The 25,507-nt window shown below is 40.5% G+C and overlaps 3 protein-coding genes and 1 pseudogene across 3 annotated transcripts; 2 read left to right on the top strand and 2 right to left on the bottom strand.

Moving 5' to 3' along the window:
* Positions 1 to 894: 894 nt before the first annotated feature.
* On the top strand, positions 895 to 4,034 carry LOC139942976 (uncharacterized). Its single transcript, XM_071939795.1, has 2 exons — positions 895 to 1,074; positions 1,342 to 4,034. The coding sequence occupies exons 1-2, from the start codon at positions 964 to 966 to the stop codon at positions 2,164 to 2,166; spliced, it is 936 nt and encodes a 311-aa protein (XP_071795896.1). The 5' UTR covers positions 895 to 963; the 3' UTR covers positions 2,167 to 4,034.
* Positions 4,035 to 4,721: 687 nt separating this feature from the next.
* On the bottom strand, positions 4,722 to 6,981 carry LOC139942981 (uncharacterized; annotated as a pseudogene).
* A 5,277-nt stretch (positions 6,982 to 12,258) lies between these two features.
* LOC139943190 (uncharacterized) lies at positions 12,259 to 16,743 on the top strand. Its single transcript, XM_071940006.1, has 2 exons — positions 12,259 to 12,754; positions 13,878 to 16,743. Exons 1-2 carry the CDS (start codon positions 12,638 to 12,640, stop codon positions 14,568 to 14,570), a joined length of 810 nt encoding a protein of 269 aa, XP_071796107.1. The 5' UTR covers positions 12,259 to 12,637; the 3' UTR covers positions 14,571 to 16,743.
* Positions 16,744 to 17,589: 846 nt separating this feature from the next.
* Positions 17,590 to 25,063, bottom strand: LOC139943189 (uncharacterized). The gene is made up of 7 exons (XM_071940005.1): positions 24,409 to 25,063; positions 23,615 to 23,776; positions 22,627 to 22,731; positions 21,687 to 21,801; positions 20,766 to 20,878; positions 19,230 to 19,469; positions 17,590 to 18,068 (listed from the first exon to the last, which is right to left on the bottom strand). Exons 1-7 carry the CDS (start codon positions 24,629 to 24,631, stop codon positions 17,983 to 17,985), a joined length of 1,044 nt encoding a protein of 347 aa, XP_071796106.1. The 5' UTR covers positions 24,632 to 25,063; the 3' UTR covers positions 17,590 to 17,982.
* Between the last annotated feature and the right edge of the window lie 444 nt (positions 25,064 to 25,507).

Here is a 25,507-nt window from a genome sequence, read left to right as displayed (position 1 = left end):
GATGAACATTGGTTTACTCTATCTTTTTTAGGTATGTTTATTTAAAACATAAATTATGCCTTTGCTCCGACAAAATGTCATACTTTCTTCACAAGAAAAATCCGGCTGTTTTTCATCACAACTGTAAATTCCCTTTACGTGGAATATATCAATGCTACCCTTAAAGCCATTGGACACTTTCGGAAAAACAGTATTTTCCAAAGGCCCACACTTCGTGTATCACAACTTACATTTAAAATAACAAACCTTTAAAAAATTTAGGCTCAATTGGTCATCGGAATCGGGAGAAAATAACGGGAATACCCACTCATGTTTCTAAATCCGTAATTCTATCTATCGAGAATTGATATTGTTTTAATGTTTTCTCAAAAAGTAAAGCATTTCATTGAACCATATTTTAAGAGAAGTCTTTCACCATTACCTTCTGTAAACCCTGTAAGTTATTTGTACATTTGTGAACTTTTATTATTGGTTTTGTACCGAAAGTGTATAATGGCTTTAAGATTGGTGCAATGCGTCCTACGTCCTCGGATACGGAACTAAACTCGCTCTAAGATGAATTCTTAGTAAGGAAGGAGTTTGGTTAAATTGACGGTTGGTCTGTGACAACCACCAACATGTGTCCAGTGCCAAAGTCTTGAAGACTACCATAAATTCACGGTCATGACTTCTGGGAAATTATTGCGTCAACAGTTTTCTGTTTTACCAATAAGTCCAATAGGCATCGTTTGGTACCAACAGTAATTACACACCGACGATAATGACCTCATGACTGGAAATCCTTGTTGCTTTGAAACCGGACTTGCACCGTTCACTGTTGGCCACAAAACGTAGGCGGCTGTAGGCCCTACATTATCTAAACCCCTGTTTGGAGTAAAAGCAACTTCATTTTGTTGAGTTTGGTGTTTGGAGCTCTACAATTGTGATGTCTAAAGTTTGTTACTGATTTCTTAAACTGAAGAGATGTTCCCCAAAGGGACCGTGTCAGCGGCGGGTGCACCTGCCGAGAAAGCACCGGTCACTGCCCAGAAAGAATCCACTGTAGCCTACATGGTCGGCAATACAGAGTCACAGGTACGTTCTTTAATCATCCGTAGAATTGGTACTGGTTTTGAACTTAAACCACGAGTTAAATTTTCACTGTTCTGCTTGGTTACTTTATTCTGTTTCACCAAAATGCCTACTATAAAGTTGTTGTTGACGCTATTTGTGTTGTTAAGCGAACAAAAAAAAAAACCCAGTTATTATGTAGACTTATTGCGGCCCAGAGATTAACTGAGCACCCGAAATATATAGGATTTGTTAATATATTGATTTCAAGTGTTGTTTCTGTCTTTATAGGTTGATGCTTTGAACGAGTCGTATTGGCGTAACCGACGAGTAAGGAATTACGCTTGCGCTGTCATTCTCACTACCCTCATCCTGGTCGCTGGTACCCTGGGTGGGATATTCATCGTACTAACACATACAAAGGGAGTGGGAACCACGGACCCCACTCCAAGCCTCAACCACGGCCGTGAGCCTCTAATCAGTAACGAAGTGCCGTTGCCGAAGCTTCCCGAGTCAACTATCCGTATTAAGATCGACGATGGTGGACTAGTACCGCCAACGGAACCCACGACCCCTGACCTCATAGCTATCGATGACGTCACATATGACGTTGAGCTTCTGCCCACAGTCTCACTGAGCACTAATGGATTGAGCACCGATTGGATCGCCTACTCGGATCGGGAAAAGAAGGAGGCCGAGGAGGAAGTTTCGGGAGATGATCAGGAGGAGACTGACTTTGGCTTCGGTGAGGAGACTGACTATGGCTCCAGTGAGGAGACTGACTATGGCTCCAGTGAGGAGACTGACTATGGCTCCGATGAGGAGACTGACTATGGCTCCAGTGAGGAGACTGACTATGGCTCCAGTGAGGAGACTGACTATGGCTCCAGTGAGGAGACTGATTATGGCTCCGGTGAGGAGACTGACTATGGCTCCGGTGAGGAGCCAGGCTTACCTAGCGTTGTTACTAGCGCCAACGACTCTCCTGACGCTGACAGCAGTAGTAGCGCCCTCTGGCGCTCACGTTTTTCCGTTGGCACCATTGAATCCAGCAGCAGCTGGGGCCGTTTTGATGAGGGAAGCTGGGGTCGATATGATAGCTCCAATAAACAATAAACAATTAAAGGGAAGGTACACGTTTGATAGTTGTCATAGACCAGTCTTCTCACTTGGTGTATCCCAACATAAGCATAAAATCACAAGCCTGTGAAAAATTGAGCTAAATTGGACATCGAAGTTGGGAGAAAATGATGACAGAAAAAAAAACACCCTTGTTGGACGAATTTGTATGCTTTCAGATAGGAATAAAATACTTCTGTCTTTTATTATTTTAGTGAGAAACACCTCTTTTCTCAAAATCTATGCTACTTCAGAGGGAGCCGTTTCTCATAAAGTTGTATACTATCAACAGCTCTCCAATGCTTGTTACCAAGTCAGTTTATAAGTTAACATTTGTTTTGAGTAATTACCAAACGTGTACCTTTCCTTTAAGTAAAAACTACCAGTAGGGTCTACTAAAAAATTGACTATTTGTGTTTTGCAAGTAACGCTCGTTTTTGAGAATCAGGACCAGTGTTATCGCGAGATTTGTTTTCTCCCTATTATGAAGCAAGGTTCACAGAAATAATTCGGGTGTCACTTGTACAGTCTTTAAGCATAGGGCCTACACTGAAATTTAATTTGTTTTATATCAGTATTTTAAAACTGGTAGAATCCCTCTCAATGGGCAATTTCTAAAAGCTTAATTCACTGAGCTTACTTTCATAGAGCTGCCTAGCACACAAATAGCTAAGCTCAACAACTATGCTAAACAGAGTTAAGGCCGAGTCACGAAAGGAAAGAGAACGCACTCCATTGGTTGAATTGCTCCACGCAGAATACGCACACGCTCATTCAACCAATAGAATGCGTTCTCTTTGCGTTGTTATCGTTATCATTCTCGTTATCGCTGCGGTGGGACAGGGCCTTCAAGCTATTATACCTTGTCACAAATACAAGATTGCTTTAAAGACGCACTTATTTAACACTAATTCATCCATTTTGTTTGTTACCCATCTTGTCTTTGTATTCTGTTGCGTTTTTCTCAAGAGCGCTTTAGGGACATGTTTTATTACTGTGTGTTATGTGCTATATAAGAATGGTAAAAGATGCTAATGTGAGATTTTTGGCCCAAAACATTAAAAAAATAGATTTTTTGAGTGAATGGTATTTCAAAGAGTATCACCCGCTCTAACGAAAAAAAGTTTAACTTTTACTTTTAATGGTCAGGAACATGACAAAAATTTAAAACGTTTCTTATAAAACACATAAGAATTGGTCACGTGATATATTGTCGGGATCCCGACAAAAATTAATTTTTAGCACTTTATTTCACTGCTACTATAAATTGGCGGACTTTTTCGAGCAATAGCTCAAATGAAAGCTTGTAACTTTCTCGATCCCCATCAAAATACCTATTGAATTTTAATTCAAAATGTTTGGGTCAAATAGGCCAAAAATCTGACATAGCATCTTTAATTATTATTATATTATTATTATTATCTAACGGGTATCCTCATATTGATATTTATTTGATAATTAAGCATGTATGGATCAAATCCTTATGTGTCATGCCTGTGAGTACCCGTGTGGATATTATTATGTTAAGTTCAATGGTCTAAACACTTGTAGCAATGTTAATAATAAAGTCAATTCTATAATGTTTGGCAAAGTGAAATTGACCATCGTGTTGTGATGATGTATTTGAATCAAGTCTACTGTGGAAATGAACATGTAAACGTGCAAAACGCTGCGTCATCTAGTTCGCAAGAGCTTCTGCCGTCGATTTCACCAAACTCTTCCTGACTTAGGATTAATCTTAGGACGCAGGACGGGTTCAGTTCCGTATCAAAATACGTAGGACGCATTGAACTCGTCCTAAGTTAGGACGGGTTACTCGTCCTAACTCGAGATGGGATTAATCCTAGCGCTTCGTGAAATCGGCTGCAGGGGGCTTTGCCTCCCAAACCCCCAACGAGGCGTCGCCCCATCCCCCCTCCCCCCCCATGATTTTGCAGAAATGTTTCCCAAGTAAATTTGACAGATTATTCTAATACAACATGGGCTGGAGGAGGATGATTCAAAAGAGGGCGATTTCAGAAGTAGTTTGTAAACATTTTTTATATATATATATTTTTTTTTTTCTGGGGGGGGGGGGGGTAGGGGTCGAAAGCCCTCTATGGGGGATTGTTGACAACAAACTGACGTCTTTGTGTGGTACTTTTTAAAACGAACATTTTGTTGGGAGGTATATGAGTGGCAGGTGATTCTGCCCCCCCCCCCCCCATACGGTGAACTGTGTACAACTTACTTCTGATAGCGCCCTCCAACGGCCCATGTTAATTTCCCAAACATTAGACCATATCTAGTATGCAGGGGACTGGATCTCAGGCGGACAGGTTTTCTTGGGAAGCTCCAGTCCCACCTATCTTTTAGGTTGCCGCCCATTGGTTGTATACTCCACAGGGAGCTGACAAAGACTGACAATTAAAATGTTTGACCCAAGAAACAGGGCACTAAAAGCACATAAGCGAATTGAAGCGCCGTGTTAAAAATGCACTAATATTATTTTATGTGTTTAAAAACACATTTCCCTTATTATACACGTCAAACATAAACGGAATAGCCAAGTGTTAATGTTTAAAATATTATTTTTCAATGCTTTTATTCACATGGAACTTTAAGAAGTATTTACAACAGTTAAACTGAGTATTTTTGGGTCAGTGTGGCCTGGATACCATGTCGAACTGACCCAATGTGCGTCACAATGACGCAAAATGAAAGAAAATTCCCACCCAAAAGATATTTCCCTCTGATTTCCTTGTTCACAGAACTTGGGCAAGTACTGAGTATGCAGTGATAACACACATCGGTGTATATGGAGAAAAACAAATTAAGATAATTTAAACATGTTTAAAACGTAAAAACAACATGTGTTGTAATTACTCAAAATAATTGTGTTTTGGTAAATACTCAAAGTAATTGTGAGCATAAGAATTTACTTTGTAACGAGCAACGGACAGCTGTTTATAGTACAACAATGTGAGAAACAGCTCCTTCTGTAGTAGTGTAGTTTTTCAGAAAGAAGTAATTTGTCACAACAGCATTTGGAATGATTCGAAACCTCAGCAATGGTTTCGAATTCAAGCATCTGAAAGCGCACAAGCGCATAAGTTGAGATAAATTAAGTGAGAAGACTGGCTTTTGACAACCACCCAAGGTGTCCAGTGGCTTTAAACTCTAACACAGTTTATAAAGAGTAGAGTTCATTCTCAAAATTTATGCGGATATGTCGTAATCGGAGCGGTCCAAGCTGCTGGCCACGATGCCATCGGAGGGAAGCGAGCGCCAATGGTACGCGTCGCTACTGCTGTCTGGGAACCAGACGCTTGTATCAGCGCTAGGTGAGTCCGGCTCCTCACCGGAGCCATAGACAGTCTCCTCACCGGAGCCATAGTCAGTCTCCCCTTGATCATCTCCCGAAACCTTCTCCTCGGCCTCCTCTCTTTCCCGCTCCGATGGACCGATCCAATCGCTCCGATCCCAGGGTGGAATACCTTCTTGTCCGTTTGCGTACCAGCCGTCGTATGGGTAGGATGAACTGATGTAATTCTTGCCTGGGCGGTTGTAAGAAGCGACCGAAGATGGTTGTGAAGACCCATCGTAATCAATACTGCTTGATAGCAAGACCTCATCTGTGACGTAATCGATAGCTATGAGGTCAGGGGTCGTTGGTTCCGTTGGCGGTACAAGTCCACCATCGTCGATCTTAATGCGGATAGTTGACTCGGGAAGCTTCGGCAACGGCGCTTCGTTACTGATTAGAGGCTCAAGGTCTTGGTTGAGGCTTGGGGTGGGGTCAATGGTTGCCACTTCCTTCGTATATGTTAGTACGATGAATATCCCACCCAGGGTACCAGCGACCAGGATGAGGGTAGTCAGAACGACAGCGCATGCGCAAATCCTTGCTCGTTGGGTACGCCAATAGGACTCGTTCACAGCATCAACCTATAAAAAGATGATGACAGAAACAACACTTGAAACAAAAGGTGCATAACAATTATATGAATTACGGATACTCGGTTATTACTTACTAGGCCAAATATTATAGAGCTGCTTAATCTTTGAGAGTTCATAATTCCATGAACAGCCACACGCCTTGACATTGAAGATACAACCCGTTTACAGCTTACACAATAATTTGTTTTTAGAATATTTACTAGACTTAGTATTCCCCTAAATCCTCTATTTGTAGTACCTGGTCAACACATCTTTAAAACTAAAAGGGTTTCCGAAAAACAAAGGCACTTTAGCGAATTTGTTCATGGAGTTTGTGTTCATAGTTGAATGGCCTGTTTTTTCCGAAAGTTGGCAACCAATATTGACAACGACATCGACATCGACAGCGACAGCGAAAGCGAAAGCGAAAGCGACAACAACAACAAAAACACCATCATCAACAACAACAATAATTAAAAACATCAACAACAACTAAAACAACGATGATATCAAAATATTACCCGACAACGGCTAAAACAGCATCATCAACAACAACAACTGTTATAGCAGTAGTATCGGCAAAAAGGAATCGATAACCAAGTGGAACAGTGAAAAATTAACTCTTGATGGAAGTTTAAAACCGATTCAACAATCACCGGATGATTGAACGTACCTGTGACTCTGTATTGTCGACCATGTAGACTACAGTGGATTCTTTCTGGGCAGTGACCGGTGCTTTCTCGCAGGTGCACCCGCCGCTGACACGGTCCCTTTGGGGAACATCACTTCAGTTTAAGAAATCAGTGGACCACCAAAACAAACTTAAGTTCCTCCGAACAACAAACTCAACAGTGGTTCAATTTCCAACCGGGGTTTATAAGCACTGTGGAAGTGTTTAACCTTATGTCGTTGTAGTGAAAGTCCATACGTCATTGTTTCCTATAACGCCACCGGCGCATGTCCGGTAGAAAAACAAACCGATTTCCACGGAGAAGGTCACCAGAATGGTAGGAGGTAACTGGTGGTGCCAGCCGATTTCCTAATAAGCCAATATTAAGTGAAATACAAAACTGTTGACGTAGTCATAATAGTTTTTCCAAGACGTCATATGACTGTGACCTTGATCATGTCTACAAGACGTCCGACACAACTAGCCATAATAGTCAAAGACGTTACAAGGGAAAACAAACTGTTCGTAGTGTCAAACAAACAAAAGATGAATAAGTAAACTAGTAATTTATAGTGGACATTATTGGTAATTACTCAAAATAATTTTAGCATAAAACCTTACTTGGTACCGAGTAATGGAGAGCTGTTGATAGTATAACACCTTGTGAGAACGGCTCCATCTGAAGTGACGTAGTTTTCGAGATTTCCACTAACTGGATTTCGAGACCTTAGAATGATTAGAGTTCTAGGTCTCGAAATCAACCACCTGAAAGCACACAATTTCGTGTGACAAGGGTGTTTTTCTTGCATTATTATGTGGCAACTTCGACGACCAAATTGGCTCAAATTTTCAGGTTTGTTATTTTATGCATAATTCTCATATACATCAAGTGAGCACACTGGTTCTGACAATTACCAGTGTCCAGTGTCTTTAATGGAAAGGTCACTTTTCCATTTCATTTAAACTATGAGCATTTCTTTCCCAAAAGGCGGGAGCGTTTTTACTTGGATATCTTCGAAAGTCTGGAGTATATCCATACAGGAAGAGTATTCCATAATGGATTACACAATCCTATAAACATTTCTGACAGTAACGTTTCGCATATTTTATCTTAATGAATAAAAAACTGATATTATTTAACCACAAACCTTCGAAATGATTTTCAAATGCTTTTATCGAAAGTTTTCTTTGCTTTTAAACCAAGTAAGTTTGTATTGCGGTTCATTTTAATAGTGATTTATAGTCGCTGTAAAAACCATTGGCAATTTTCAAGAAGGGCCCGGAATCAGTTCGTTATCGAAGTTCCTAGAAATTAAAGAAAAACACCCTTGGCGCACAGACGTACACCTAAAAAGACTCCAGGCCTGAAGTCTTCAATATGTATTTGAGCGAGAAATTACCTCTTTACCAAAAACTACATTTACTTCGGCGCCGTTTCTCACAATGTTTAATACTACCAACAATGCTCTCTATAGCTCCTCACCAAGTGTTCTTGGTAGCAACTATTTTGAGCAATTACCAAAAGTGTCCATTGTCTTTACGACTCAAGGCCAAATTTCCAAAAGCTATACCAGACAAAATTGCTTAACAATTTTCTGTTTAGCACAACCAAGCGGAATACCACTAACACTTTGTACATAACCAGTATTATTTTAGCTGGTAAACCTCAACTCTTGTTAGCTTAATTTGGTTGTGCTTAAGCAACTTTTGATGATTAAGCAGCTCTATGAAAATGAGGTCAGGTCATTGCTTTGCAATCTGGGGAAGCTATTGCGACAACGTCAAATGAAAGTTTCTTCACCTACAGAAGGAAATCGGGTGGTATCATCTTTAGCAGGAAAACGCCACCAGTTACCAGTTAGGAAATCGGGTGGTATCATATGGAGGAAGGCACCACCAGGCACATCCGTGTTGCATCCATGAGAGGAAGTCAAGTTTATTTTGATACCGGACACTTGCCAATCCTCATTCTCTGCCAAAGTATCGTTTACACTTGTACCATTACGCTTGGACAGAAGCCATGTCGTCCATGGTGTCTTTCCTAAGATCCCCTTTAACTACACGACAGCTATTTATTAGCAATGGGTCCCTTGCTTAAAATCAAGCGAGATAAAATATATCACATTGCTTTGTTTCAAACACTTCTGCCTAAAACAACATTTTATACACCAAAGGGAGCTGTTTCTCACAATGTTTTCAACAGCTCATTACCAAATAATTAAGTTTCTATGCTAATTATTATTAGTAATAGCGTCCAGTACCTTTAAGGCCACCACACGTGCCGCGTTCAAGACTTTGAGGAAAAACTGGGATTGTGTCACGGTCACGATATCTCTTAGGGTGGGATTGGGGGGGGGGGGGGGTCAGGATTCTCAACGTCAGCACAAGGTTTTCGCCTCGTTGGTACCACAACGGTGTAAGGTACCGCCAGTCACCACCTGTCACCATTGATCGCCAGTGACTTGGTAACGAGCAATGGAGAGCTGTTTATAACACTTGTGACAATTGGTTCCCTCTGAGTTTTTTTTAATAAAAATTGTAATTTCTTACCCAAATAAAATCAGCTGATTAAAAGCCTTTCTATATTCATCTGAAAACACACAAAGTTATGCAACAAGTTTGTTTCTTTCATTATTCTCTTGCAACTCCGATGACCAAAACTGAGCCAAGTTTTTTACAGGTTTAGTTTATGCGTATGTTGGGATACACCAAGTGAGAATACTGGCTTCACTTAATAAGTAATTCAACAAGAGTGTCCAGTTCAGTTAAGTTGAGTTTTGGAAAAATTGAAACTCAGTATATTTGATTTTTCTCTCTGGATGTTACTTTTCATTTCCCAAGGCATTAATACTTAGGTAGTGGCAAAAACATTTCACAAATCAGATAAGCGTCTTAAAGACAGTCGACACTATTGGTAATTGTCAAAGACTAGTCTTATCACTCTGTGTATCTCAACATATGCATAAAATAACAAACCTGTGAAAATTTGAGTTCAATCGGTCGTCACAGTTGCGAGATAATAATGAAAGAAAAAACACCCTTGTCCAACAAAGTTGTGTGCTTTCAGATGCTTAATTTCGATCCGAGACCTCAAATTCTAAATCTGAGGTCTCAAAATCAAATTCGTGGAAAATTACTTTTTTTTTCTCGAAAACTACGTCGCTTCAGAGGGAGCTGTTTCTCACAATGTTTTATACTTTCAACCTCTCCCCATTATTCGTCACCAACTAAGGTTTTATGCTGATAATTATTTTGAGTAATTACCAATATAGTGTCCACTGCCTTCAACGGTCGTTGAGCATCTAACATTTTCTTATAATAATCATTTTCGACAGCCTGAGCAGTCACCTCTGATGATGTAGGATACAATACTAAATTTCCACTTGTTTTTGATACCTCTTTGCTAGTATGTGACCCTCTAATATGACCCCCACCTAGAACGGAATGTGAGGTCGCTAAGTAGGAGATGAACTTTCAATGGCTACTTTTAAAGGGGCCCGGGTTTAGCCTTAGTGCAATCGTTCTAAGTGCGTGTTTGAGAGGAACACGTTGCCTTAAATCGGACGAGTTGGTCTTGGAAAAGCGTTTGAAAGCGTTTGCTGTGCAATGCATGTGGTTAGAAAGGTATTTTCAAAGTATATATATGATCCAAACAAGTATCACTCGAAATTGCACTGTTTTTCTTTAAAGTCGCGAACTAACACGGTCGGCCATTTTATGTAAGGAATTTTTGACTCAATAAAAATGACCGTGTTTCTTCCCGACGTAAAAGGACAACCATGCCTTCGCCGTGTCATGACAAGACTCGTGTTTAAAACAAATCCGTAATACTCAATATCGAGATATTGATAATTGTTTTAATTTAAAATAAATTCTAAAAAAGTAGAGCAATGGAGTAATATTTCAAGAGAAGTCTTTTACTATTACCTTCTTTAAGCCCCTGTATTTTATTTGTAAATCTGTGAACTTTTTTGCTGTTCCGAAAGTGTCCAATGGCTTTAAGGTATAGTTCAAAGATGTGGCACTACACAATTTGGTTTAAGTTAGGCCTATAGGTCAGTTCAGTCATGCAAACGTCTTGCACCAAGACTAAGAAAAAGCAGATTATCTTTGTACACAATAAATGGAAACAAACATAGTTTTTGTGTGTTCCGACATTTACTGTCCTTTATGCAATGATCGAGACAACCATATTCCGGTAATTCTGTTTTCTTTTGAGTGTCCTATTTAACATTTATTTTTATTTTGATGCACGTAACCGGTAAAAATTGACCACTTGAACAAACTAAATAAAACCGAATACTCATATGGGGATACTCACTTGAACAAATGAAAATGTATACCTTTATTGTACAACTATGTGCAATAGCTGGGCGTGCTTTAAATTCGGGATCAAGTTATGACCTGCTTGAGTTCAGTAAACTTTCATGGTTCAAGTTCACTGATCGTAAAACCAGACTCAATACCAGTTTCCCTACGAAAAAGCAATTGTAAATGTACATACATGGGATTCGATCGTGACATTGTACAGAATGCACACACATATACATACAGCGCTTTCACCAATTGGATTTTGGAATTGTGTCATTGTTGAATGACTTTTCCCCGCAAGAATTATACCAGTCACCATACAAACTGTTTCCGGATCCGAAATGGGGGTATTCCGTTATTGCACAATTTGCCTACCCCCTGTTATGGTAAGCCCACCCCCTGTTAGTTCATTCCCAATTGTAGACTCGTCCCAACTATAGTTGGACCCAGTTCCAGTTTTAGTGTTAAAGTTGGTACACACGGCCCCAACTAGTGATTCTGTGATGTAGTGGGCTCTAACGCCAATTTCAACCATCTAATGTTTCTTTTTCCTGATTAGCGTGGGGTGTACGTGATATTCAGTAATTTGTTTTTATAAACGAGGAAAATAATTTCATAATCCACTACTGCATGCCCACGAGACATCGTGCAACCGCACTACTGCGCCACCTTTAAGTGGCCTACGTAGCCTTTTGTCAAGGCATTCGTTGCTTGGACAGCTCTGGGCAAATTCGAGCAGCGACCATCAGTCGACCACTGTATTTAATGTTTCATTGTTATATGCCATCCCGGGTACCAGACTATATTCCAATATGGTCGACAACAGTCAACTTATGGGTGCGTTCGTTTAGCTTCCCTGGGTTGACCCCGGTGTGTAGCGGAACTTTCCAGGACGATTGAGGGTAATTATATGCACACGTTCGTCCTGGAAAAAGAAAACACCACACACCGGGGTAGACCCAGGGAAGCTAAACGAACGCACCCACAGTTCCTCGCTTTAACATTTTTGTTCTAAATTTATGTAGCTCTATGTAGCCGCGATCCCGCAAGCGACTGGAAGGGGGGAACATAGGCTCGAGCCGATTGGCGTCGGCTGCATGCTCCACTCTGTGCGTGGTCTCTCTTTCGAGTTGGTCGGGATACCGGTTGGAAGCTGTAAAAGCCAACAAGAAGGCTTGACAAAAGGCTACTTGTCATGGTGTAACTGGTCCGATTCTTCTGCCAGTGCATATTGATCATTGTTGGATCCCAGATGTAGTTGGGCTGTCCCAACTGTAACACTCATCAAACTGGGTTAGGTCACAACTTCAACTCAGGCGATTCGAAGTTGGGATGGTACAACCGTTTATGTTTGTGTATAGTTAGGAAGTTCCCACATCAGAGTGCCATTGCGCAGGTTGTCATTCGTCTGCGTAGGTGCATTTATTTCGCAGACCTACATCTAGCTCCAACATTCTTACAAGAGTGGCTCTAAGTCAGACATCTATCACAGTCTCCATTGAAAACAGCCTGACCCAACGATTTGGTGTGTTTCATTATATTGTTCAGTAACTTGTTGAACTTGCAAGTATGTTCCCGAAACATACTGTTGCGGGATCGGTCGCCATTCCGGACGAGAAAGCGCACAAAGGCACGACGTCATTGGATCAGAAACACACTGTGGTGTTCATGGTAGACAACACACAGGTAAACAAAACATCGGTGGTTGTTACTACGTTATTTTCCGCATTGTACATGAACATTCAATCAATTTATCTTTGCCCTTATTTGTAATTACCCCCAAATTATTGTTATCATAAAAGCTTACTTGACGAATGGAGAACTGTCGATGGTATAACATTGTGAGAAACGGCTCCCTCTGAAGTAACGTAGTTTTGGGGAGAGGGGTAATTTCTCACTCAAATAATAAACAAACTTCAGCTGAAGCCTTTTATTATAATATACAGATGAAATCGCACAAGTTTGTTGAACAATGGTATTTCTTTTTCTTTCAATATTCTCTTGCAACTTCGCTGACCGATTGAGTCAAAAAAATTTCGAAGGGTTGCTATATTTGAATTGGGTGCACCAAGTGAGAATACAATTACCAAAAGGTGTCCAGTGCCCTTTAATAGAAGATATCCCATTAATGGGTTTATGGATCGGGTGCCGTGGCCGAGCGACTCTCAAGTTCAGTAATTTATTGACCTAATGTGGATTTGAACCCCGGTATGGCCAGTGACGACACTTGCGTCCTTGAGCAAGGCACTTTACCATAAACTGCTTCTTTCCACCTAGGATTGATGATTTGTATTGTTGACACGGGCTGCGTAATTGTACACAACTTTGTAAGATTGTTTTGTGTATACTTTTCTATATTTCCTGGGGGGGGGGTATTGGCAAACGGCGGTACACTCATCAAGTTCTAAAAATAAATAAAAAATAGTATGGTTTGCATCATGGTCTGGTGATGTCGCGACACTTGTGTTATTGAGCACGGCACTTCACCATAATTGCTTCTCTCTACCCAGGAGTAAACACAAATTACAAGCGAATAGCTGTGGGGAGTAACTTGAAATGAACTTGCATCCTGTCCAAGGGGGAATAGAAATACATCCAGTGGTTTAATAAGGAAACATGATATAAAACCACTGCCTGGTGTGCCATATTTTGCCTCCGTACAGGGTTTTAAAAGAACATTCTTGTCATATCAGGCGTTGGAGGATCGTGGATCTTGGTCTTGTTGAAGTTTTAAACATGTTATCTCTGCATCCTGTTGTAAAGTTGTATTTACAGGCCATTGAACTATGTATTTGGAATTTTGTTCTAGGTTGCTGTTGAGAACGATAGACAATGGCGAGTCAAACGAGCGGCTATTTGCGCATGCGTCTTCCTTCTGACGGTTCTGATCTTGGTCGCTGGTACCCTTGGAGCCATCGCTATCGTGTCCGCATACAACGATACACCGATGCGGACCAGCGAGTCGGAGCCATCCGATCACAAGTCTGTAGCGGGCAACCTTTTCCCAACCCATCTCCCTAAACCAACGAAACGAACCAAACTCGGTGATACCGGGCTGTGGCTAACCGTGACCCCTGACCTTTCTGACGTTGATGACGACACGGCCGTCCACGAATCAGCCCAACCCACGCCCTCAAGCGACAGCTTTTCCTACCCAGATTCCTTGTCCTCGTCAGACCCTTCCTCGTCGGAAGGTAATGACTATTACCAGGGATTGAGGAATTGGGTCAGCTCGTCCTTCCCTCACGGTGGGTACTACATGCGCGGAGGTGTCGGCGATCCACCTGGGGAAGAGGAGAGCGATACCGATACCAGTCTCCAATCTGAGGCATCAGGAGATGGCTCTGAGTTATCGGGAGAGGGCGCCCTTTCGGATCAAGAGTATGGAGACGAGTCGGATGTATCTGATAGTGAATGGATCCCCAGCAGCGATGACGGGGATGACTACAAAGACCATTCCAGTAGTTACCCGGGCTATATGCAGTCATGGTCTGGCTCCTAGGTGTCTTACATCTGGGCGTGTAAAGACTGGGTGCTCCGCAAAAACATTTTGTGTACAAAATCTATGACACTGGACCATTAATTGGTAATAATTGTCAAAGACCGATATTCCCACTTAGTGTATCTCAACATTATGCATAATAACAAACCTGTGAAAATTTGAACTCAATTGTTGGTCATTGAGGTGCAAGAGAATGATACAAGAAAAACAACCTTTAACATCTCTTATATCGTTGCGGTACCCGCAGCCAAAACATAGGATTCGAACTGCCTCTAGCTACCGTAGTCTAGTTGGTAAGCCACTGCTCTAGAATTGCAAGGGTCGTGGGTTCGAATCCCACCCGAGGAACATGCCTGTGATATTTTTTTCACAGGAATCGGGAAAGTACTGAGTATACAGTGCTAACACACATCGGTGTATGGGTAAAAAACAAAATTAATATTCTTTAACCCCGATGCAAATTTAACATCTCTTAAAAACAACCTTCTTGCACAACTTGTTGTGCTTTCAGATGCATAGAAGGCTTCAGCTGAAGTGCAAACCCAAGATGCAGAAATACTAGTCATAATATACAAAGAAGCAGTTGCAATCCTTAGCCTTTTGTATAGACTTTCGTGACTTCGTTTTCGTAAAGCCGTTATCCCAGGCTGTGTTCATCCATTGTTGGATGTAACCTAGACCAAGTATAGCTGTATTTACGAAGCTGTCCACCAAAGAAGTCCTTGACAAAAGGCTACGGCAATCCTTGTACATATAAACCCACCCGGAACGAAGGGAGCAGCTGTGCTTGAGTTTCTTCAAGTCCCTGCTTTCTGCTGCGTGTTTCTGCAGTTGGTTACCGCCAAGTATAATTATTATATACAGACATTCAACACATGAACTTGATGAGCTCAAATGAAATATATTTGTTTAAAGCACCAGGTATGTTTCTCCGTGGTTATAATTGTTTGTATATTATACACTATATGCTTTATTTTTATCTTTCTTGCTTTGAAGCTTTACCGCTTCATTTATTTACCACACCAACAACAAAACAAACAATAATACATCAATTCTACAAGATGATGCTAAAGACCAATTGCTGCCTCCATCTTGGCCATGTTTCTCGACATCGAATGACAATAATGGATGATAGTAATCATTTTGCAAATAGGAACCAGACTATTGTGTTCTTCCAGCCGATCTGTTTGGTAATATTGATATCAATGGGAAAAGTTCAAGATGGCTGCAGCATGATAAAGGTCTGTTGATGACATACACTATATGCTTTATAGCTGTTTGGGTTTCTATTGCATTATTGTTGATTTACCTGATGTTAATATTATTTGCTTTGTTTCTATCGGCTTCATTCCATTATTTTCGTAATGTAGCTATAATTTGTTTTAAGTGTACACATAATTCAGCCTCTGTGCTGAGATTACACCTTTTTTTAAATAAACTTTTTTTATCTATAATCTATCTATTGTGTCTGTTTTCTTTCGTTTTGTTTTTGGTTTAACTGCGCCTTATTAAACACCCAGCAGGGTGGATATGTGCGCATAACAAATCTGTATTATTTTAATTATTATTTGCAAAATAGTTAATGGCCTGACGTTTCGATCCTAGCAGAGTCTTTATCGATCGGTCGAGTTGGTCTTTGAAAAGCGTTTGTAATTAGTTTGCAAAGTAAACAAAAAACACGCAGTGTCGAGGCATGTTGTGTGGATCATTGTATTCTACCTTTAAAACATCTTTCTTACCATTATGCATTTTATATAAAAAACGGTTACAAACGCTTTTTGTAGACCAACTTCACAGATCCAAGCCAACGTGTTCCTTTAAGCACAAAAAGTAGCAAAGCACAACGGAATCATGCTTACCAAAATAAGGTTACAGCCCCACTTCCATGTCACATGTACAATGAGTGCCTGGTATTACTGCTTAGCAGACAAAATTGCTCAGCAATATTTTCTGCTTAAGCAGCTCTATGAAATTAGGCCCTTCCATAGAGTTATAAAAAGAACTAGAGGGCGCACGTGTGATGCTTCGTGCACAAACGCCACGGGACTGCAAGATGACAAGCGATACATTCTGCACGCGCGTTGAATATGAAATACACGTTTGTATGGTGGCCCCGAAGGGACATCGCATAACGCAAACGTGTGCGCACACGTATGCAATGTCGTGAAACAAATCGCGAATATATGCGCACACGTATACAATATCGTGAAACAATTCGCAAATATGTGCGCACACGTATGCAATGTCGTGAAACAAATCGCGAATATGTGCGCACACGTATGCAATCTCGTGAACCAAATCGTGAATATGTGCGCACACGTATACAATATCGTGAAACAATTCGCAAATATGTGCGCACACGTATGCAATGTCGTGAAACAATTCGCGAATATGTGCGCACACGTATGCAATGTCGTGAAACAAATCGCGAATATGTGCGCACACGTATGCAATCTCGTGAACCAAATCGTGAATATGTGCGCACACGTATGCAATATCGTGAACCAAATCGTGAATATGTGCGCACACGAGTGCGATTTGTTTTGCAATGTCGTGAATTTTATTGCATACCATGTTGCATACCATTAGGATGATGTCATAGTTGTGGATAATTTGTTACCAATCTAGGGAGTACTGTGGCGCTACAGTAGGCTCCCTCTGTAAAGCATGTGTATACCCAGGAACTTGGCACAAGGCCAAGGACGACCACACGCCTCGCTTGCCTCACAGCAAAGACTACTGCTGCAATGACTACCGCTTATCTCACTGTTGGAAAGAAACCCCCCAGATCATTAGACATTTTATTCAAAGGTATGCAACATGGTATGCAATAAAATTCACGACATCGCAAATAATATTCGCAGACGTGTGCGCACATATTCGCGAATTGTTTCACGACATTGCATACGTGTGCGCACATATTCGCGAATTGTTTCACGACATTGCATACGTGTGCGCACATATTTGCGAATTGTTTCACGACATTGCATTCGTGTGCGCACATATTTGCGAATTGTTTCACGACATTGCATACGTATGCGCACACGTTTGCGATATGCGATGTCCCTTCAGGGCCACCATACGTTTGAGGTTTTTTTTATTGAACGCTCACGCGATGCTGTTTGTTCAAATTACAAAATGGCAGCACAAACACACGCTGTAAGGCCGTGTCCGAAACGACGACTTCGGCTACAGCTACGTCTAGATCAGCGCGTCTACCAGTGTTGAAGAAGGGCAGACGCGCGCGATCTAGCCGTAGCTGTAGCCGAAGTCGCCGTTTCGGACACGGCCTAAGATGCCAGTTTTGTCAACTTAGAAAATGGCCGCCTGCGCACATACCGGGGCGCGTATATAGGCCAGTGCGCTCTCTAGTTCTTATATATAATCTATTGGCCCTTCTCTCATTATTATATCAAGCACTGATGCAGTTATACGCGTAGATACCATCTGAGCATCGGAAGCCATCGGGGCATCGTGCATCGGTGCAATCGTCATCATCTGAATTGATACAGAGACCAGAAATATAAAGTTAGTTTAGATTAGATTAGTGCTATGAGAATAATAATGCATCATGAATTGAGTCGGCGCCCTCTAGTGTCCAATCAAGCTCGCCATAAATGACAGTGGTTACTGTCCTAACTAGTTAGTCCTAACTATAGTCTAGGTCCAAGACGTCGGTGATTGATATAAGGTTTATTGTGTCTATTTGTTTCCCCATTTCAAGACATATCCGTGATGTCCCTAGAATCAAATAATATCTCATGACTTTTGTCTGCCCTACCACGTGAACATGATTTATAGGAGATAATAATGCTAAAAAGATTTGTTATGAATAACATTCCACACACATGTTTGTTATTTTATGCATATGTTGAGATACACCAAAGGTGTCCAGTGTCTTTAAATGGAAGTTACGTTTGGTAACCACTCTTAAAATGTATGGCAATAAATACCTTTGATTAGGAGTTGAAGCCAAATTTCGAAATAATTATTAAGCAGTTTGAAAAAACATTCCACTTAGAAGTTGTGTGGTTATGAAACAGACTTTGAATATTATATTATATTATATTATATTATATTATATTATATTATATTATATTATATTATATTATATTATATTATATTATATTATATTATATTATATTATATTATATTATATTATATTTATTGACCAAACCAACAGCGGACGAGCCGCCAATTACAGGAAAGGATAAAAAACAATTAGAAATATTCATAATATAGCCTATATAAAAACAATCTGATATGTACAAAGTTAACAATTAAAATAGAATCATCTTAGGAAAGAAAATTAAAGCATACATTGAAGATTAAATAAAATAAAATAGGGAACAGAAACAGACCACCATGAACGACTGTGAAAATATATAAATACAACAAAATTAAAAGCAAAAGCCTACATATTAGAAGCGGTGCTGCAGTAACGCTTCTCAGTTTTTGTATTAAAGGGACTATTCTTCCTGATGTAATTATTCGCTTCGGATTTTCGGCGATACCTAAAAAAAACGACAACCTTTTGACAAGTAATTTCCAAATGTCAGTATGTGTTGTATATGAATCTACATTTTGTAAAGGATTAAAACAATCGAACGGTTCCCAAAACGTTGCTTTTAAAAGTATATGAGATGCGTGTATACGTACCCTTAAAGTACAAGGACAGACCGTTAGCAGGGGATGGTGTCTGGCAATGCGAATCGTAGAGAAGATCCACTCCATATACGTTTTCCGGTCCGTAGGCGGTGCTGAAGCCTGTCAAACACATACCGTGGCCCAGGCTGAGTGACGTCAAACAGTCACAGGTGTCGTCATCAATTTGGAGGGACTTCACGCCGTGTTCTTCCCGATATTGGAACGAGTCCTGGTCCGCTGATGGGGCCGGTCCTAAAACGAAACAATGGCGAAGTATTATCTATGAAAGATTATCACTTTTAAATACTCAGACTGCAAAAGGTCTTTTGTGTAGGCCTCGAAACGTTAAAAATGACATGATTAATTACAGGCACTGGACATTTTAAACTACTTGGTAACGAGTAATGGAGAGCTGTTGATAGTATGCCATATTGTGAGCAACGGCTCCCTCTGAAGTAACGTAGTTTTCGAGACCTCATAATTAGCTTTTGAGGTCCCGAAATCAAGCATCTGAAAGCACACAACTTCGTGTGACAAGGGTGTTGTGTCTTTCATTATTATCTCGCATCTTCGACGACCAATTGAGCTAAAATGTTCACAGTTTTTGAGAAGAGTGAGAAGACTGGTCTTTGACAATTACCAATTGTGTCCAGTGTTTTAATAGTCACCACAGACTACGCCTAACCCCGAGACACCGGACCAGTTTATGTTGTACAAAATCCAGCGGGTTAACGATCTTTAAATTGTTTTTCTTTTAAAGCGTATAATTTAAAAAAAATAATAAAAAAAATAAAAAAAAGGATTTAACTGTCACAATGACCCCCCTATTCGTATATTAATTATCGACAGAATTTCCTTGCTTAGATCAGAATGTCTACACTAGTGGATTGGTTGTTCATAATCCTCAGTAGTATGATGCTTTTACTTGGTATTTTAGCCGTGGTTTCACAGGTCATTGAACCTTTTTCTAGTATTTTTGAAAAACACTTAATATAGCCAGTTGCTATAGTAGCAGTGTTGCGCAGTAATGGTTAAAGATTGTTATATAACTGACATACAGACCCTTGTCATTTGATTGGTGGAACTTACTTCACGTGACATTCACTATTACTCCCATCCGTACCGGCGATCAAAAAGACCTATTCGCCCATGGGAAATAGCATTTCCCATTCAACAGTTAGGATAATCCTTGTTCCCAATGTTTTTGAGCAGTACAGCGCCGCCGCGCCGCTGCTAAAACAAAGGAGCACCTGTGCAAAAGGTTGTGATCCGATTTGTGCATTGTTGCCGCTACGCGGCGCTATATGATTTTTGGTTGTAAGTAATTTGTGTGATTTTTCATAATGTTATACTTTTATTAAAATACATCAAATGACAAAGATCTATATATCAGTTATATAAAACAAATATTGAGTGGCTTTAATTCGTGGAATGGAAGGAATGTTATCGCTCGATAATATTCCTCCCATTCCACTCTGAGCCACTCAATATTTGTATAATATCGGGTAATTATAATTGCTCATTATTAGTATTATAAGCAACCCTTACCGCTGACAACCTTTGGGGCCCAGACATTCCCGTTCAGGATCTTCACTTCTTCGTGAGAGTGGAATGCTTGCCAAACTGCATGAGCGACGTCATTGTTGGGATTAAAACTCCACCTATAATAAACCAATGTTATGATTTGGGCAATAAAATGTGCTTGTTTTGAAATGACTTTGGTTTCGAAAGATATTTTAAAAGTATAAGATCAGAGTTATTCAGATAAAAATCCCTTTAAATTCTGTGTTGTTTGTATAGTTTTCATGACGGAAGGCGGTCTACTGTCTTATAGAACCAATCCTTTGACTTGACCGTGTTTCATATGTTCCCCTGGTTGTATTTCAAGGAGGCCATGTTTTTTATTATAAACTTACATTTAGTTTCAAAACACTTAAGTGTATTTTTTTTTGCATGAACATATCTCAAAAGGTATACGGAGAGTTACCAAACAACCACCATTTTACAGAATGAAGGAATTAGGCCTAATTACATGTAAACTAAAATAAGAAAAATGCCGTTATTAAAGGCACTATTGGAAATTACTCAAAAGAGCAACTGTTAGCGTTAAAAACTTACTCGGTATTCGAGCAATGGAGAGCTATTGATAGTAAATATTATTATAAGAAACGGATCCTTCCGAAGTAACGTAGTTTTTGAGGTAACTTTTCACTCAAATAATAAAATACTTAAGCAGCTGAAGCCTTTTATTATGCATCTGAAAGCATGCAAAGTATGTAACAAGGGTGTTTTTTTCTTCTTCTTTCCTTGTTCTCACGCAAAGTCGATGATAAAATCAGTCAAAATTTTCACATGATACTATGCTTATGTTGGGATACTCCATGGGAGAATACTGGTCTCTGACAACATAACCAATCGTGTCCATTGCCTTAAAACCGATCATAATATTTTCAATTGATTGTGTTTCACCTGTACACAGTTCCAGCAGAGTCCCTTCCAAGCATTTCCGTTGAATATTCATTGAGTGTGCTTGGCAGACGACTGAAGCAGTACGACGAATTAGCATTGCAGTCACCGTATGCATCTATACAAAGAAAAAGTGTTAATTCAGGCAAATCAAATGAAGAGTCCTTCCTAGAAACACTACAACGTTGAAGTTAAACATACAACAGTGAAAGAGGAACACTACACATGAAAGACGTAGAAGAGAAACACCATAATTAGAGGGTTTGGATACTTTCTGTAGGACACAAGATACAATTTTCAAATTATGCATATAAAAATGACATGGTTTGAAGATTTTGATAGTAAAAAACCTTCCCTTAAAACATTATTTGCTGAGGGGCTGTAGTTTTTGAGAAATAAGGGAATCAATGTGTGGTGAAGAGGTTTTCACCTAGTTGTTTAAACCAAACGAGGCCTGGTTCTTGATACTTTACTGAGACGAAGTCGAGGTAAATTATAAAGAACCAGGCCCGGTGGGTTTAAACCACTAGTTGACAACCAATTCAACACACTTTGATTCCCATTTTATAAATACCTTTTGGGTCAAAAAATACATCAACATTTTTTGGTCACAAAGTAAAATAAATGCAAAAATTGTAATTGTTCAATGATTTCATTCAACACAACACCCCTCCAGCTATGAAATGGTTAGGCCCAGTCAAGGCCCTCGGGTAAACAACTCGTTATAAGAGAATGCTGTGCGCGTCGCGCGTATCGCGTGATGTTGCACAACTGTCCCGGCCGTTGTTCTCGACCAATAGGAATGAAGAAACTGTCTTATAAGCACAGGTGCAAGCTCGCGTGTCACGCTCATGTTATTAACACTAATTTTTACTGGTCATATAAAATAGAAACTCGACGTGGCACTACAAGGGCTTCCATAGGAGGTCTTTAAGAGACTCACCTTGCAAGACGTCCGTGGCAGACTCCGGCCAGGCTGAGTTTGCTGTGTACCACCAGAATCGTCTCCAACGGGCCCCATCAAGTTCAATGACTGGGTAGTCGAAATCTAAATATAAACACACACACGTTAATATAGGCGTTGGCCATACAGACGGCGTCCATTGCCCCGTTGATCTTTGATGGTAAACAATGACAGCGCGCACGCTGACGAGCTCAGAGCAACTGTTCCACTGCCCCAACCAAATGAGATCGAAAGATAATGTTCTAATAAAATGTTTGATACATTCATACATCTTCTTCGACAAGAAGTATCCGATGTTCTTCCTTTTGAAGTGTTCAGTAAATAACCCAGGTGCATATTATAGCATTTTTTATGTCTTTGCCTGCTCTCACTCCCCACCCCATAGAAACAAAATGGTCACACCGCTGTCCTTACACTAGACTTGATATCAAGTCTGAGGTCGCTGTTATTCATCGGCATCAACCAAGAAAAACGCCCGCACAGAGTATCTACCACGCGCCACAACTCGCAATATAATAGGAAGCTTTCGATTCGGGACGGGAGGAGGAAGGGGACCGTACGGGAATGAAGCGGAATATCGATCTGCGCTTGTGCGAAACTGAATATGTCTCCGATCTGCAGAGTTTGAGAACGGTCTTGGGTTGAAATAACGTCCGGTCTGTAAGCACGAAAGAGTGGTTTCATTTTGTACACGTTGTTGTTGGTTATGGTTGTTATGCACTGCACTGAACCGTGATTCTTGCCGTGTCACCGTGAGCGCCCGGACAGCCGCGTTCGGTTACTTCCCGTCTTGTACGCTCTACCGTCTTGAATCGAAAGCCCCCCCCCCCCCCCCCAACCTCTCTGTGATCGTAGGCTAATGACGGAGGTTAATCTAACAAGAGGGCGATATTTAAGCCAATAATGTATTGGCTATCGGGTAGACTAAAAGCCACGATCGCAGACTTGAAACCAAGTCTATCCTTACCTTCAATATCTGTCCGGACGGTAGCGACCTGTTGACCTTCAAGGCGGTCAGTAAGTCGATCGACAGACTCGCGTAGTGTTGCTATGACGTCATTCAGTTCCCGAACCAGAGCACTTTCAGTACACGAACATGATGTTTCCTCCACCGTTGGCGGCGCATTCTCTGGATGTCAAAAGATGCAAAGTTACTTGACAATATCCTGACTTTAAAGGGGGCACACACTGCCTTCAGATCTTTCAAGAAATATGTTTTTGGTTTGCTTTTAAACCCTTACCAGAGTTGCACATGTATAAAACACCCACAGTGTTGTTTCAATTAGTGAATATTGATTAAAACAATCAATAAATTTGCCTCTTTAACCACATTGCGGAACATACGGTCAACCATTTCGCCGAGTCAAAAATAACGTAAATCACAAAATAGCGAATCGTGTTGTATAATAAAATTACACAAAAATACGTCCAAGGGAAATCATATATATTTTCCAACATTTATTATGATACGCACGCTTTGTTTCCTTGGCCCAATCTCATAAAACATGAAAGCAGTCATTTTGTGCTTACGGAGCGTCCTAGAAATGTTCTGCTAACCTGTGAAATCATGGTGAAATACGGTTATGCTTACGCACATTTTTCTGCTACAGTAAGCACAAAAAAATATGCTTACCGGCAAACACCTTTATGAAATTGGGCCCTGGTTAGATACAGACATTTTAAAATCACTCCCCTTTTCTACCTATATTTATACAATCTATACTTAACAACACCCGTATTCATTCATGGCGACGTTCTTACCTCCGCAGAAGCTACACGTTGCTTTCTGTTTGGCGACTATGTTTGAAGTCCCGTTTGGAGTAGATAGTTCCAAGACCGTGGATATGGTGTGCGTTCCGCGGGTACCAGACGCACCTCCCGAGCTAGTGGCACAAGTGCTAGTGGTATCCACAGACGGCTGAGCGATGGTGTGCTTGGGGAGACACACCACCATCATAAGAACAATTACTACATGAAACGCCATTATGATGCGCTAGAGGACACGTCCACCTTGGTAAAGTAAGGTGAGCTGTTTGTTTCGGACGTTTTTATTTCATTCTAATTATTATTACTGGCCTTCAACTTTTAGCTTAGTTGTGCTGCTGCTTCCGTTTTAGTACTTCTAAAAGATATTGTGTTCATATACAGAAAGTTCCGGTTTGATCGATGGCATCGAAAACCTTTGCTGGTATCTAGCACGTTTTTCCTTGTACGCATTTATCTACTTATCAAATCAGTCAATCCCACCATCATGGCCCGAAGAATACGAATGTTAATATTCCACACTGCAAGAACAACATTAAAAACATTTAAAAACACACAATAGACTTTCAATTATTGGGCTTTCAGGCCAAAATTGCGAAACTAGAAAGAACAAGGGGCTCCGTGTATCCTCATGACTTGAACTTGGTTGAATATCTTTAAAATCTCGAGCTTTGACCGACTGGTAGTTTTACCAAAAGGAAACACCTCAATACTCACAAGGTCGGTTGAGGTTGTAACAAGGCTGGTGGATTGCCTTCCTGCATTTCCTGCATGCAAACAAATAAAACAAATAAAAAACATAAACATTAACTAAAAGGCACCCAAACAAACAAGGAAACAAACAAACAAACGGGAAATTGACATACGTTTTGTACTGTCACTGTACACACGCAAGCTCTTATACGCCTGCAACCGTGGACCTCCTTTTGCCCCTCTTTTGTTTTAATAACTCGCCATAACTCTTTTTTGTTGTTGCAACAGCCATTGGTTTTGTACACGTTTTCCAACAGTGGACCTTTCTCGAACCATGGACCATACTCCCCTCTTTTGTTAACTTGTTTTGCAACAGCTTTCATTGGTTTTGTACACGTTCTCC

This window comes from Asterias amurensis, chromosome 10, assembly GCF_032118995.1.
Source record: "Asterias amurensis chromosome 10, ASM3211899v1".
Lineage (NCBI taxonomy): Eukaryota > Metazoa > Echinodermata > Asteroidea > Forcipulatida > Asteriidae > Asterias > Asterias amurensis.
The sequence above is the reverse complement of the archived record's forward strand: the minus strand, read 5'-3'. Positions and strand labels throughout refer to the sequence as shown.